At 38.6% G+C, this 12,701-nt stretch overlaps 1 protein-coding gene across 1 annotated transcript; it reads left to right on the forward strand.

Moving 5' to 3' along the window:
- The first annotated feature begins 6,613 nt into the window (after positions 1-6,613).
- Positions 6,614-11,738, forward strand: LOC142662485 (nicotinamide N-methyltransferase-like). The gene is made up of 3 exons (XM_075840692.1): positions 6,614-6,833; positions 10,767-10,974; positions 11,315-11,738. Exons 1-3 carry the CDS (start codon positions 6,680-6,682, stop codon positions 11,736-11,738), a joined length of 786 nt encoding a protein of 261 aa, XP_075696807.1. The 5' UTR covers positions 6,614-6,679.
- The last annotated feature ends 963 nt before the right edge of the window (positions 11,739-12,701 follow it).

Genomic DNA, 12,701 nt, shown 5'->3' on the forward strand with positions numbered 1-12,701 from the left:
TACAATTACGGCGATACTAAATTTATATTGTTCTATTTTATGTTTTACTTGTTTTGTGTTGCAATATTCTGAGACCATAACATTTTATTTTTCTTATGATTGGTACCATTTTGGTGTACATGCAACTTTCTAAAAACTTTTTATTCTTTTTTTGTGGTAGGCAAGCTGACAAAAAAAACAGCAATTCTGTTACTAATTATGTTCTTTTTTTTTAACATTACTTTAGGGGGGAAATGGAAAAAAAGTTTATTTTTTTACTTTTTATTTTTTTGTATATGGAAAAAACTATTTTTCTAGGGAACTTAAACAAGCATTCCTTGAATTGTTCGTACGATATAAATATATATGGTGATTTCTACCGGCTCCCATTAAACCCTGCCTGAGGACTTAATAGCAGCTCAAAGAGTGCAAACCTTGGGGCCTTTAGTAAGACATCTGCTGAGTATGGACTTAACCCGCTGCATACTTCCCCTTCATGGCTATGATATATCTGTACATCAAATGTCGTATTTGTGCAGATTTAAGGGAAAACCATTGTCATTGTCTCTCTTGATGCAACAAGTATAAGGCCTCACACACACTTTATTGATATTATTAGGAGTGCTATCCGTTTTTTTAATGGATAGCACACTGACCCATTCATTTCTATGGAGCCATGCACACATCCGTTTTTTTTACAGATCCGTTTGTCTGTTCTGCAAATTATAGAACAGGTCCTATTCCTGTCCATTTTTGCGGATCAATCTCAGTCATTATATTCATTGGTCCGTTAAAACTACGCACCACACGCAGAAGCCACCCGTGTGCGGTCCGTGTTTTGCGGATTTGTGATTTGCAGCCGTATAAAGGGCCAGGGATGTGTGCTTGAAGGGTGGGTAAAGACCTGGGAAATGCTTACTCAGTAAAAAGTCGAATCAGATGTAAAAAGTCGATCACCCTCTTAGTTAAAGAATCTTTCCATAGGGGCGGTGTTATATAAGTTATTGCTGGTAAGGTGCAGTATAAGCTTGATACTTGGTGCAACAGTCTTGAATAATTTTAAGCTTTAGTATTGTAAGTCAATAGTCCAGTGCTAAGTCCTGAGCCACCGTGTTGTTGTTGACTGTGGGACAATCACTGTCCGTGTTTTTTTTTATTTTACACCTTATAATAATTGCGGTTTTAGATACAAAATATTTCACAGTGAGGTAAGACAAGGTCAATATTTCACATATGATGAGGATTTCATCAGGAAAGCTTTAGTTGGAGAAGGTTTTATCATTGATTACTGTAAGGTCAAGGAGAGAACGGCTGCAAGTGACATTAATGACTATAAGGCCTTCATATTCATTGCAGCTCACAAGGAGAAGTAGGTTGAATCTTGCAAAGTCTTCATGTCATTAGTTTATATGTTAATAGATATGGAAACCTTTTAAAGACTTTTTGCTTATTTTTTTTACTAAAACAATGTATTATAGTGTTCATAGCAAATTTTTATTTGTTTTTCATTATACATTTTTGTTTTCATATTTGAGATACAGCTTCTATGTATCCTGGATACATAGAAGCTGTATCTTGCACTGAAACCCGAATCTGTCAATTTCCCCAGTGGTGGCGCTGCAGGAAAATTGAACACTTCCAGGTTTCACCAAAGATTACAGCAGATCGCTAGGGTTTCAGCAAATGCGCAATCTGATCTATTTATTATCAAGGAACCTTTTTAACCAGTAGGAATTGTCCAAACCGGAGAACCCCTTTAGTATAAACATCTTGCACATAATCACAATTTAAATAGAATATGATTTTACACTGAATTTTATGTTAAAGGGGTTTCCCATGAGGGACATTTATGACATATCCAAAGGATATGTCATAATTGTCAGATAGATACGGGTCCCACCTCTGGGACACGCACTTTTATCTAGAACGGGGCCCCTTAAACCCCTTTCTAGATTTTTGTGCTCACGCTGACTCCTGGCCACTTACTGATTACATGGTCGGGAGTTATGGAAACAGCGAATACGCTGTTTTCGTAACTGTTATAGTAGTAAATGGCAGTTACGGAACTAATGTAGCATGTGAGCTACGCTGTTTCCATAACTACTGTACAGTTCTATGAAGCTACAGAAACAGCATAGTTTAGCGAACTAAGCTGTTTTTGCCTTTAAAGTCGGAAATCAGCCGAAACAGAAAGAGGTAGCACAGGGTTTAGTGGCACCGTTCTAGAAATAGGTGCGGGTTCCAGTAGTGGGACCCCCATCAATCTAACATTTGTGACATATTCTGTGGACATCAGAAAAAGCATGGTTGAACAGCAGCACACGTCTCCCAAATTGCAATCAATATATTCTTTTATTGGTCAAACAACCAGTAAAAAAATTGCGATTTTTTTTTTTACTGGATGTTTGACCAAAAAAATAATATATTAATGGAAATTTGGGAGACGTGTGCTGCTGTTCAACCATGCTTTTTCTGAGGATTACATTGCATCAGACTGGGTTTGTCTGATTTTACAGCGTGACATCGCTCCTGATATCGGGATTTGTGCTGCTTCAAATACTTTATTTTTTGGAATATCCTGTGGACATGTCATAAATGTCCCTCATGGGAAAACCCCATTAAGCAATTGGTTATTTGTTCTTATAGCCACTTTGTTTTTGGAATCTTTCCTTGTACTGATAATAGTGCCGGGACTAGTGTGATCATCTGGGACATCATGGGGTATTATGCGGCTTCTGGATATTTGCATTATAATAACATTGTGATAAAGATAAACATATAACATATAACTGTGGGCTTTCCTTGAGGAGATCATTGTTATTTGTCTGCTATACAAAACAGAACCATAATACAGTACTCCCATGTAAAAGAATCTTATAATAATAAACCTTAGATTGCTCTTGAGTCTAAGACACAGATAGTTAAAATGAATTGACAAAAAAATATTAGTAACACTTATCGTGACATTTCTCATACTTAGGGATCATGCACATGGGAGTTCTGTGTTATGGCTCTGTTTTGTACGGTACCGTTATAGGGCCTCTACTCTACCTCTCTTTCATATGGAGGTATACGAAGGTTGTATGGAGGTATAAGAAGGCATTGCTACTAGGGGAGAATATCTCCGTACATACGGCAGCACACATATACTGTATGGCCACGTACTAGGGAGAGTTCCAGCCTCTGTGTGCTGCCGCATAATCTCCGTGCACAGGACTCTGCAGTGTGTATGAGCCCTTAATTCTGACCTTACTAAATTCAAAATATAGTATAAACCTCCCTGCCTATTGAACTATTCTCGGTTCAAGGTTATTTATGCATACGTCCTTGTGAGTGATCGTATAGATCGTATAGATAACCTACATTATACATTTTCAATATCTGCAGATGATATTTACCCGGGGCATTTAAAGAGAATTTTGTTAATTTGTATCTTTTGTGTCGAGTACACTATACAAATCTATTTTATTCATGTTATACCATGCGGTGAAGCTAATATCTATTTTTAATTTTGTTTTTAATTTATTTAAATTTAATTTAAAAAATTTCATATCTCCTCTATGGTTCAGAACGTTGGGTTTTATATTGATTTTGTACGCTATATGAAGTATGAAAATATAATCCGCCCATCCACATCATCTGCACCCAGACAACACGGAGTGCCCAGCCATACTACTTATAACCAAACTACACAGAGCGGGGTACAGGATATCATAGAGGATTGCATTGATAAACCACAAAACTGGTTACCGTTTGATTTTTACTTTTTTGTTGCAGTTTTACTCTCTCTTGCTGCACCAATTTTTTTTCTTATTTGATTTAAAGTATTATTGCAAAGTTTTATAACAATGTTACATCTATTACGATTATAGATTATATTAGGAACGTATAGTTCTTTCTGATTCGTGTTCCTTTAAATTGTGGTCACGTCAGTGCAGTTCAAAATCAATTCTTAAATGGGCTATTCACTCTGAATTATGGTCCTTGTTGCATGGGTCACTTGATTCATGTTACAAAAAAAGAAACAAAAAACAATGAAGAGTTATGACATTTACTTTCAGGCTGGATTCACACAATAAATGCGGCGTTTTGCGTGCGCTAAAGGCACTTAACAGCTCCGTGTGTTATCACCATAAGATGCGCGGCTGCGTGCTTTTCGCGCAGCCGCCATCATTATGACACTCTGTTTGTATGTTTGTAAACAGAAAAACACGTGGTGCTTTTCTGTTTTCATTCATACTTTTCCCTGCTGTTGTGCGAATCACGCGCGTCCCACGGTAGTTCTTCCGTGTGGTGCGCGTGATTTTCACGCACCAATTGACTTCAATTGGTGCGTGATTCGCGAAATACGCACAAAGAACGGGCATGTCGTAAGGTATACTCATAGTGTGGTGCAACCTGGTGTTTAAAGTGTATAGCAATGAGGAGGAAGACCTAATAAGCTGAGTGCTGGTGGACAAGTATGGTCAGTCACCCTCCCAACAGCCAGGTCTCAGCCTATAGAAAAAGCTTCCTGCCCCGCTTGTCAGGTAAGGAGCAGAGACTCTACAGTAGTATGGGAGTATAGCATCTTCTCAGCTTGTTAGGACTGTAAACTCTGCATCCTGACAGCAGATATGAACCCTGCACATATCCACTCAGTCTTTATGCTTTTATTTTATTATGTTTTCTATGGTTTCTAAGGGAGTGCATACTATGGATGTCACACCAGAGGTGTAGCTAAAGATTCATGTGCCTGGACGCAAAAATTCTTCTTGGGCCCCCCCAAATTCTCTTCATGGCCGACGGTCCTCCTAAATGACCCAACGATGCAGCAATAGCAGCAAGGGGCATTGCTAAGGTCTTAAAATGTCAGGGGCAATAGCTCCAATACAAACACTCCATTAGCTAAAGACGTCAGGACCAGTGAGGCGCCTGGAACACGGAGAGTAGATATATTGTTACTATAGTAACAGGGGCCCATGTAGTTTATTACATAGGCCCCAGTTACTATAGTATGTAAATAGGTGTGGTGTGGGGGGCCGTGGGCAATTGCGACCCCTATCGCTACGCCACTGTGTCACACACTATATGTCTTCACTACTCTGCATCCCATGTTACCTCACTGCAGGGAAAGTAAGAAAGGACTATATTAACAGCGGTCAGAGGGGGAAGAAAGTTGATTCTGCTCAGACCCTGTCCCCAGCAGCACAGAATAGCAGCAGCACCAAGAGGGACACAGGGAAGCAAAAAATAAAAAGATGAGAAAGGTATTGGTTTTTTTTTACGCTGGAAACAATACAAATTACTTTATAACAGCCATTAACAGAATTTCTGTACTGTTGGTATGAAAATGATTAATGGTATAATCCCTTTACTTCAGAGTTAGGGCATGACCACACATGGCGGAATTCCTCCGCAACTGTCCGCATCAATGCCGCACAGAATCTGCGTTGCAGATTCTGCAGCGGATCTGCACAAAATGTGCAGAAAATTGATGCGGACTGGCCGCTGCGGACTGCAGGAAAAGTGCTTCTCTTCTCCCTATTCAGTGCAGGATAGAGAGAAGGGACAGCACTTTCCCTAGTGAAAGTCAAAGAAATTCATACTTACCGCCCGTTGTCTTGGTGACGCGTCCCTCTTTCGGCATCCGGCCCGACCTCCCTGGATGACGCTCCAGTCCATGTGACCGCTGCAGCCTGTGCTTGGCCTGTGATTGGCTGCAGCCGTCACTTACACTGAAACGTCATCCTGGGAGGCCGGACTGTAGACAGACGCAGGGAGTTCTCGGTAAGTATGAACTTATATTTTTTTTTACAGATACATGTATATTGAGATCGGTAGTCACTGTCCCGGGTGCAGAAACAGTTACTGCCGATCGCGTAACTCTTTCAGCACCCTGGACAGTGACTATTTACAGACGTCTCCTAGCAACGCTCCCGTCATTACGGGAGCCCCATTGACTTCCTCAGTCTGGCTGTAGACCTAGAAATACATAGGTCCAGCCAGAATGAAGAAATGTCATGGTAGTAAAAACAATACGCTCCGCAGCACACATAAGATCTGCGGACTTCATTGCGGAATTTTGACTCTCCATTGAAGTCAATGGAGAAATTCCGCCATGAGTCCGCAACCAGTCCGCCACTGCTCCGCAACAGACAGAGCATGCTGCGGACACCAAATTCCGCTCCGCAGCCTATGCTCCGCAGCGGAATTGTACGCATCGTGTAAACGAACACTGCTAAATTAAAGTGAAAGTCAATGGAGAAACGGCTCCGCTGCGGATTAACGCTGCGGAGTGTCCGCAGCGGAATTTAAGTGAAATTCCGCTATGTGTGAACCCGCCCTTAAAGGGGTTCCTAATATGGTATATTAAGATGGGTTTTATAAAATGGACAACCCCTTTAAACCACTATTTCATGATTGATCATACACTTTTTTTGATAATCGATTACAAACTGACAAAACGGCAAGTTTCTTGTTATTTTTTCTTTGTCTCATTGTCGCTTTAACAATAAAATAGATTTGTTTCTTTAAAGATCATTATTTCTCTAAATGAATTTATTATAACACAAGTTCCCATGACCGGCTCATGAATATAATAAGTCATCATGTGATAAGTTATTCTTAGTAACACACTTTGTAAATTGAATCCTGGTAATTATATAAAGACCTTGTGCCCCGTCTAGAGGTAGTCACCCCGTCTGTGATACAAGAGTAGATGATGGATTCCAGTCCCCATAAGCTCTATCATGTACATGGCTATGATTCCAGACAATGTCTGGAGGATTACTTTTCAGATAAACCTGACATGGTCTTTGGAGATGACACCTTGAAATTCATCATTGAAAATCTTAGAGAAATATTCGCAGTGGGTATGTATCCTGATATTATTACTCCTAAGATACATTGATGTGTATATTATTGTATGTTTAATTGATTTAAAAAATTGTAACAACTGAATATAAATTTAGCAAATTATAATTTTTTGGGGTATGTGTGGGGTCAGAGGACGCGACCACATTGCCCCAGTCATCTGGAAAATGCCAAGGAGCAGAGTAAAGCCCTGGTCATTGAATATTTTGAAAAAAATAAAGTCTCAGGTTTTAGTAAAACCATTGTTTTTAAGGGTATGTTCACACGGGGTATTTTTGGCCTTTTGGCCGTTTTTCGGTCCGTAAACGTCCCAAAAAATGGCTGAACAATCGGAAGCAGAACGCCTACAAACATTTGCCCATTGATTGCAATGGGAAATACGGCGTTCTTTTCCGATGGAGCATTTTTTACACGCCCGTTTATAAAAAACGGCGCGTAAAAAGACACCCACGAAAAAGAAGTGCATGTCACTTCTTGAGCCGTTTTTGGAGCATTTTTTCATTGACTCAATAGAAAAACAGCTAAAAAAACGGCCGTAAAATACGCCGCGAAAAACGCAAGTTGCTAAAAAAAATGGCTGAAAATCAGGACCTGTTGTCCCTTGAAAACAGCTCCATATTTTCAGATGTTTTTAGTAAGTGTGTGCACATAGCCTAACTATGTATTCTCCAAAACCCTACAAATCTTTTGGGGAATGATGAAGAGCAACTAAATTACCATTGCTTAACCCCTTAAGGACTGGCCTATTTTACGCTTTCAAAACCAAGCTATATATTTATTTATTTTCATTGCCGTATTTTAAGAGGCATAACTTTTTTCGGGCGACGTAGCTGTATGATGGATTGTGTCTTTGCGGGACGAGTTGTAGTTATTATTGCCACCATTTTGAGGTTCATACAATTCGTTTGTTTATCTTTGTACATTTGTTAGGATAAAATCGAGAAAAAAAAAAAGAATTTCTGTCATTTTTTGTGTTTCTGATGGTGTTTAGAACATCAACATAGCTGTATGATGGATTATTTATTCTCAGTGGAGTTTTGGTTTTTATTGTACCTTCTTTGGGGTGCATATTTTTTATTGAATAACTTTTATTCAGAGGGAGATGGGTTAAAAAGGAAAATATGTCACAGTTTTTTTTATGCAATGCGCAGTACAATATAATTAATATGTTTAAACGAATGTGGGGGTGCCTGGTATAATTCTTTGGAATAATTAGGGACATCGATGAGTTAAAGGTTGGGATCAGAAGTTTTTCTGACCTCGGTCATTACAGCAGGAGCCCGGCAGTCAACCACCTCCGGGCTCCGGCTGCTGATCACATAGGCACAGATCCCCTACCTGCGCGATGACCATGATGTACCTGTATGTCATGGTGTCTTTACTTAAGGCTCTCCATGATGTAAAAGTGTGTCATGGTGGCTTAGGAAGTTAAATCTGCTGTTATCTGACAATTTGCGCTACTGTCATTTTCTGACTTCTTCCAACTATGTTATTGCGGTTTAATAAAAAATATCCATACTTGGAAACTAAATGCACCGACAATCATTTTCTTCTCAGGTTCCACTAATGGCAGAAATAATTAAAAAAAAATCATTATTCTCATATTTATAGGATGTTGTCATATTGTGATCGAGATGCCACTTTGTTTGTCACATTAGACAGCACATGAATGACAGCTCAGCAGGTTTATTAATTGGGAGATTCTACACAGGGTCAGGTCCAGTCACATCACAAGAACTCAAATACTAAAAGGGGCAAAATGTCATCATAGGGTAGATCCAGAAAAAATGTGTAGAAAAAGCTAACAGAAGGCGCACCTATGTAGTATAGTCTAGAAATCAGAAACCACAGGTGTCATTAGTGAAACTCTAGATATGATTCCTCAATAACACTGAAGGAACCAAAATGAAGCTCATAAATTCTTAAAGAATAGACTTTATTTTCTAAAAAATGATTTCAATACAATAATGTCTACTCCTAGGATTTCTGAGACTGCATAATGAGTTTAATTGAAGATCTGAACCTATATATTCCTTTGGGACACCTTATTAGGATTTCTGCGTTACTAGTGTGTTGTCTTAGAATATGCTATCCAGTCAGGTGGGTCTACCATACTTTTGTTTGTATGGACTATATTACACAGGAGCGCCCCATGTTTGCTTACTCCTATTTCCAGATGAGCAGCTACACCCCTGGTTATTGAGGATACATAGGGTAAATTATATATTATCCCATCAGATGAGCACCTCACCTTAACCTCTTAATGCCGAAGGACGGACATATCCGTCCTCTGCAGCTGCTAGTTCGCTCAGGAGGACGGATATATCCGTCCTGTGATGGAGCAGGTACTGACACTGTACCCACGCGATCAGCGGCAGGAGCACGGCTGTTATACACAGTCAGGCTCCTGCTGCAACTGCTGGAATCGAAGCGGGCTCCGATTCCGGCAGTTTAACCCATTAAATGCTGCTGTCAATAGTGACAGCGACATCTAATGTATTTGACAGAGGGAGGGAGCTCCCTCTGTCACCCCATCGGCGCCCCCGCAAAGAAATCGCCGGGTCGCCGTTGGGTTTCCATGGCAGCCGGGGGCCTAACAAAGACCCCCAGGTCTGCCTTCAGCAAATGCCTGTTAGGCCATGGGGGAGGCATGACCTAATATATTGCCTGTCAGTTTTACACTGACAGGCAATAATGCTTTGGTATACTAAGTATACCAAAGCATTATATATGCGATCGATAGATCGCATAGTGAAGTCCCCTGGTGGGACTAAAAAAAAAAATGTAAATCAGTTAAATAAAGTTTGTGAAAAAAAAATACAAATAAATTACAGTGAAAATCAAATAAAACTACTTTTTTTGCCAAAAAAGTGGTTTTATTTAGTAAAAGTGTCAAAACAAATAACACATACACATATATGGTTTAGTCGCGATTGTAACAACTTGAACAATAAAATGAACACATTAATTAAATCGCCGGATGAACGGCGTCCAAATAGAACGCAAAAAACAACGGCAAAATTCTCTCTTTTCTCCCATTCCCCCCATAAAAAATTAATTAAAAATTAATCTATAATTCCTATATATCCCAAAATAGTACTAATGAAAACTACACATTGGCTCGCAAAAATCAAGCTCACATACGGCCACATTGACGGAAAAATAAAAAAATTATGTCTCGGAATGCGGCGATGCAAAAACAAGTAATTTTTTTCTAAAAGGCTTTTTATTGTGCAAAGGTAGAAAAAAACATATAAAACCTTTACATATTTGGTATCCCCGTAATCGTGCCGACCCATAGAATAAAGTTAACATGTTATTTACGCTGCATAGTAAACGGCGTAAATTTATAACGTGAAAATCAATGCTGGAATAGCTGCTTATTTTCAATTCTCTCCTAAAATAAAGTTAATAAAAGTTAATCAATATATTATAAGCATCTAAAAATGGTGCAATTACAAAATACAACTCGTCCCACAAAAAACAAGCCCTTATACGGCTATGTCGACGGAATAAAAAAAAAGTTACAAATCTTGGAATGCGACCATGAAAAATCAAAAAATAATCCTTGATCATTAACGTGCAAAATGGCCTGGTCATTAAGGGGTTAATATTCAATTGAAGACTTTTGGATGGTTCTACTTACTGTCCCATGAGCCTTCCTTCTCCTTCCTAGTCTTCTAACTTAATAAATATAACTTTGGTGAGACTGTTCTTAATGTACTAGTGAGAAGTATGAAATAAATATAAACAAATCTCTCCCTATAAAATATTTAAATATTAGTTTACCTGTTGTTTTATTTTTGGCTATTGGAAATCCAATATTTACATAGTTTGCTAGAAGTGATACAGACATATGTCCTTGTTTATTCAAATAATCTGTGAGGGTTTAACGTATTGGATGATTCACTATTCAGAATTTTTTTCTACAGGTCATATTAATGGAGACATCTTGATTGACCTCAGTCCTGGATCCTTCATTCATCATCTATATTCAGCCTGTGAGTTCTTCAAAAACATCATAGTCCTGAAGGCCAATAACAGATGCATCATGGAACTGAAGAGATGGGTGGACGAACGTACGGGAGCATTTTATTGGGGCCACACATCAACACTTCTTCAAGAGAAAGAAGAAAACAGGTGACGTATTTGTCCAAATATCAAGAGGAAACCACCATCATTGTGATTGTTGCTCCTGATACAACAAAGGAGGTTCAAAGAACTGTGTGCTCTGTTAATACTTAAGTCAAACTTAAAAATTCTATTACACACAGTTAAATATTCTTATCTGTAGGGGGCAGTATCATATAAATGAATGCTTGAAAATTATAGTATAAGCCTGACACTTGGTGCATCAGTCTTGCATGATTTCAAGCTTTACATCTAGTATTGCAAGTCAATAGTCCAGTGCTAAGTCCTGAGCCACCATGTTGATGTTGACTGTGGGACAATCACTTTGCTTTTCTTTTTTATTTTCCAGTGAGCAGTTTGAGGACAAAGAAGGAAAAGTGAGATCAGCCATTCAACATATTGTGAAATGCGACCCGGAGAAAGAGAATATGACAGACCCGCTGGTCTTACCACCAGTCGATTGTGTCATCAGTACTGGTCTTCTGGATGTTATGAGCAAAGATCACGATGATTATATCAGATATCTGAGGAAGTTCTCTAGGTTGCTGAAACCTGGGGGACACCTCATATTAATTGGGAGTTTAGATGCAACTTTTTTGATAGTCGGGAAAGACAAGTTCCATATTTTCACATATGATGAGGATTTTGTCAGGAAAGCTCTAGTTGGGGAAGGTTTTATCATTGATTACTTTAATGTCAAGGAGAGAACGGCTGTGAGTGACCTTATTGACTATAAGGCTTTTATTTCTATTGCAGCTCACAAGGAGAAGTAGGTTGAAACTCACAAAGTCTGCATGTCATTACTTCATATGTTAAGCTTAAAAAAAATCTAACAACGGTGGTTGTGGGTAGATACATTATTTTAATAATGTTCTTTCTGTCATCAGCAACACTATATGAACTATGACCTGAGATAATACTGATGCTGGAGTCACTGAGGAAACCTCATGAAAGAGATAAAGCCATGGGTTCTCTTTTATTCTATTAGCTGTAATTTAATATAAAAGAGATGATATCTTCTTCCCAAAATCTGTGATACAGATCAGAACATGCGAGGCCACAGTTCGAACCTTCTCTCCTATAACCTGGGATATATTTTCTAAAGGTGAATCTAAAGTATAGTATGTTCTGTGTATAAGATGAAACACGACCTCTCTCCACGATCCTGAGACTACCATCTTCCTCATCCTAAAATATCCTCTAATAAATGTAGAAGCTATTTCCTCCACTAACAGCTCTGAATCCAGAACCTCCCTCCATTGTTTCTTCTGATGGGAGGATATTTGATGTATTTCCAGAACGCTGTAATAAACGGCGTATTATAGAAATAGACAGTTGTGGAGCGATAGATAAAGATTATTAAATCTGATGGATAAAAAGTATTTTTCTTATTCAAAGCCAAGTTAATGAGATATGTAATTACCTGCATATGAATAAAAAAACTCTATATATGGGACATTATACATATTCTGTATCTAACCTTCTCCCTATAGCAGTCATATAACTGTGAAAAAGTGTTTAATCATTTTAAATCTCATCTTTTTAACCCCCTCCCGACATCTGCCATATATATATATATATATATATATATATATATATATATATATGTATATATATATATATATATTGTTAAGGATTTGCCAGACACAGCTTCTGTATCCACGCCCATAGGTAATCAGTCTGCACCTGCTTCTATGTCTGTGAGACTGACTCCATCTTCCATCACTCAGGATGGC

The sequence above is a fragment of the Rhinoderma darwinii genome, chromosome 10 (assembly GCF_050947455.1).
Source record: "Rhinoderma darwinii isolate aRhiDar2 chromosome 10, aRhiDar2.hap1, whole genome shotgun sequence".
NCBI classification, from domain to species: Eukaryota; Metazoa; Chordata; class Amphibia; order Anura; family Rhinodermatidae; genus Rhinoderma; species Rhinoderma darwinii.

What these genes read in the sequence shown, in the direction of transcription:
- LOC142662485 (XM_075840692.1), top strand. Translation starts at nt 6,680, where the DNA reads ATGATGGATTCCAGTCCCCATAAGCTCTATCATGTACATGGCTATGAT. An exon ending in TAGAGAAATATTCGCAGTGG is followed by an intron (nt 6,834 to 10,766) that starts GTATGTATCCTG and finishes TTTTTTCTACAG; the next exon opens with GTCATATTAATGGAGACATC. An exon ending in CAAGAGAAAGAAGAAAACAG is followed by an intron (nt 10,975 to 11,314) that starts GTGACGTATTTG and finishes TTTATTTTCCAG; the next exon opens with TGAGCAGTTTGAGGACAAAG.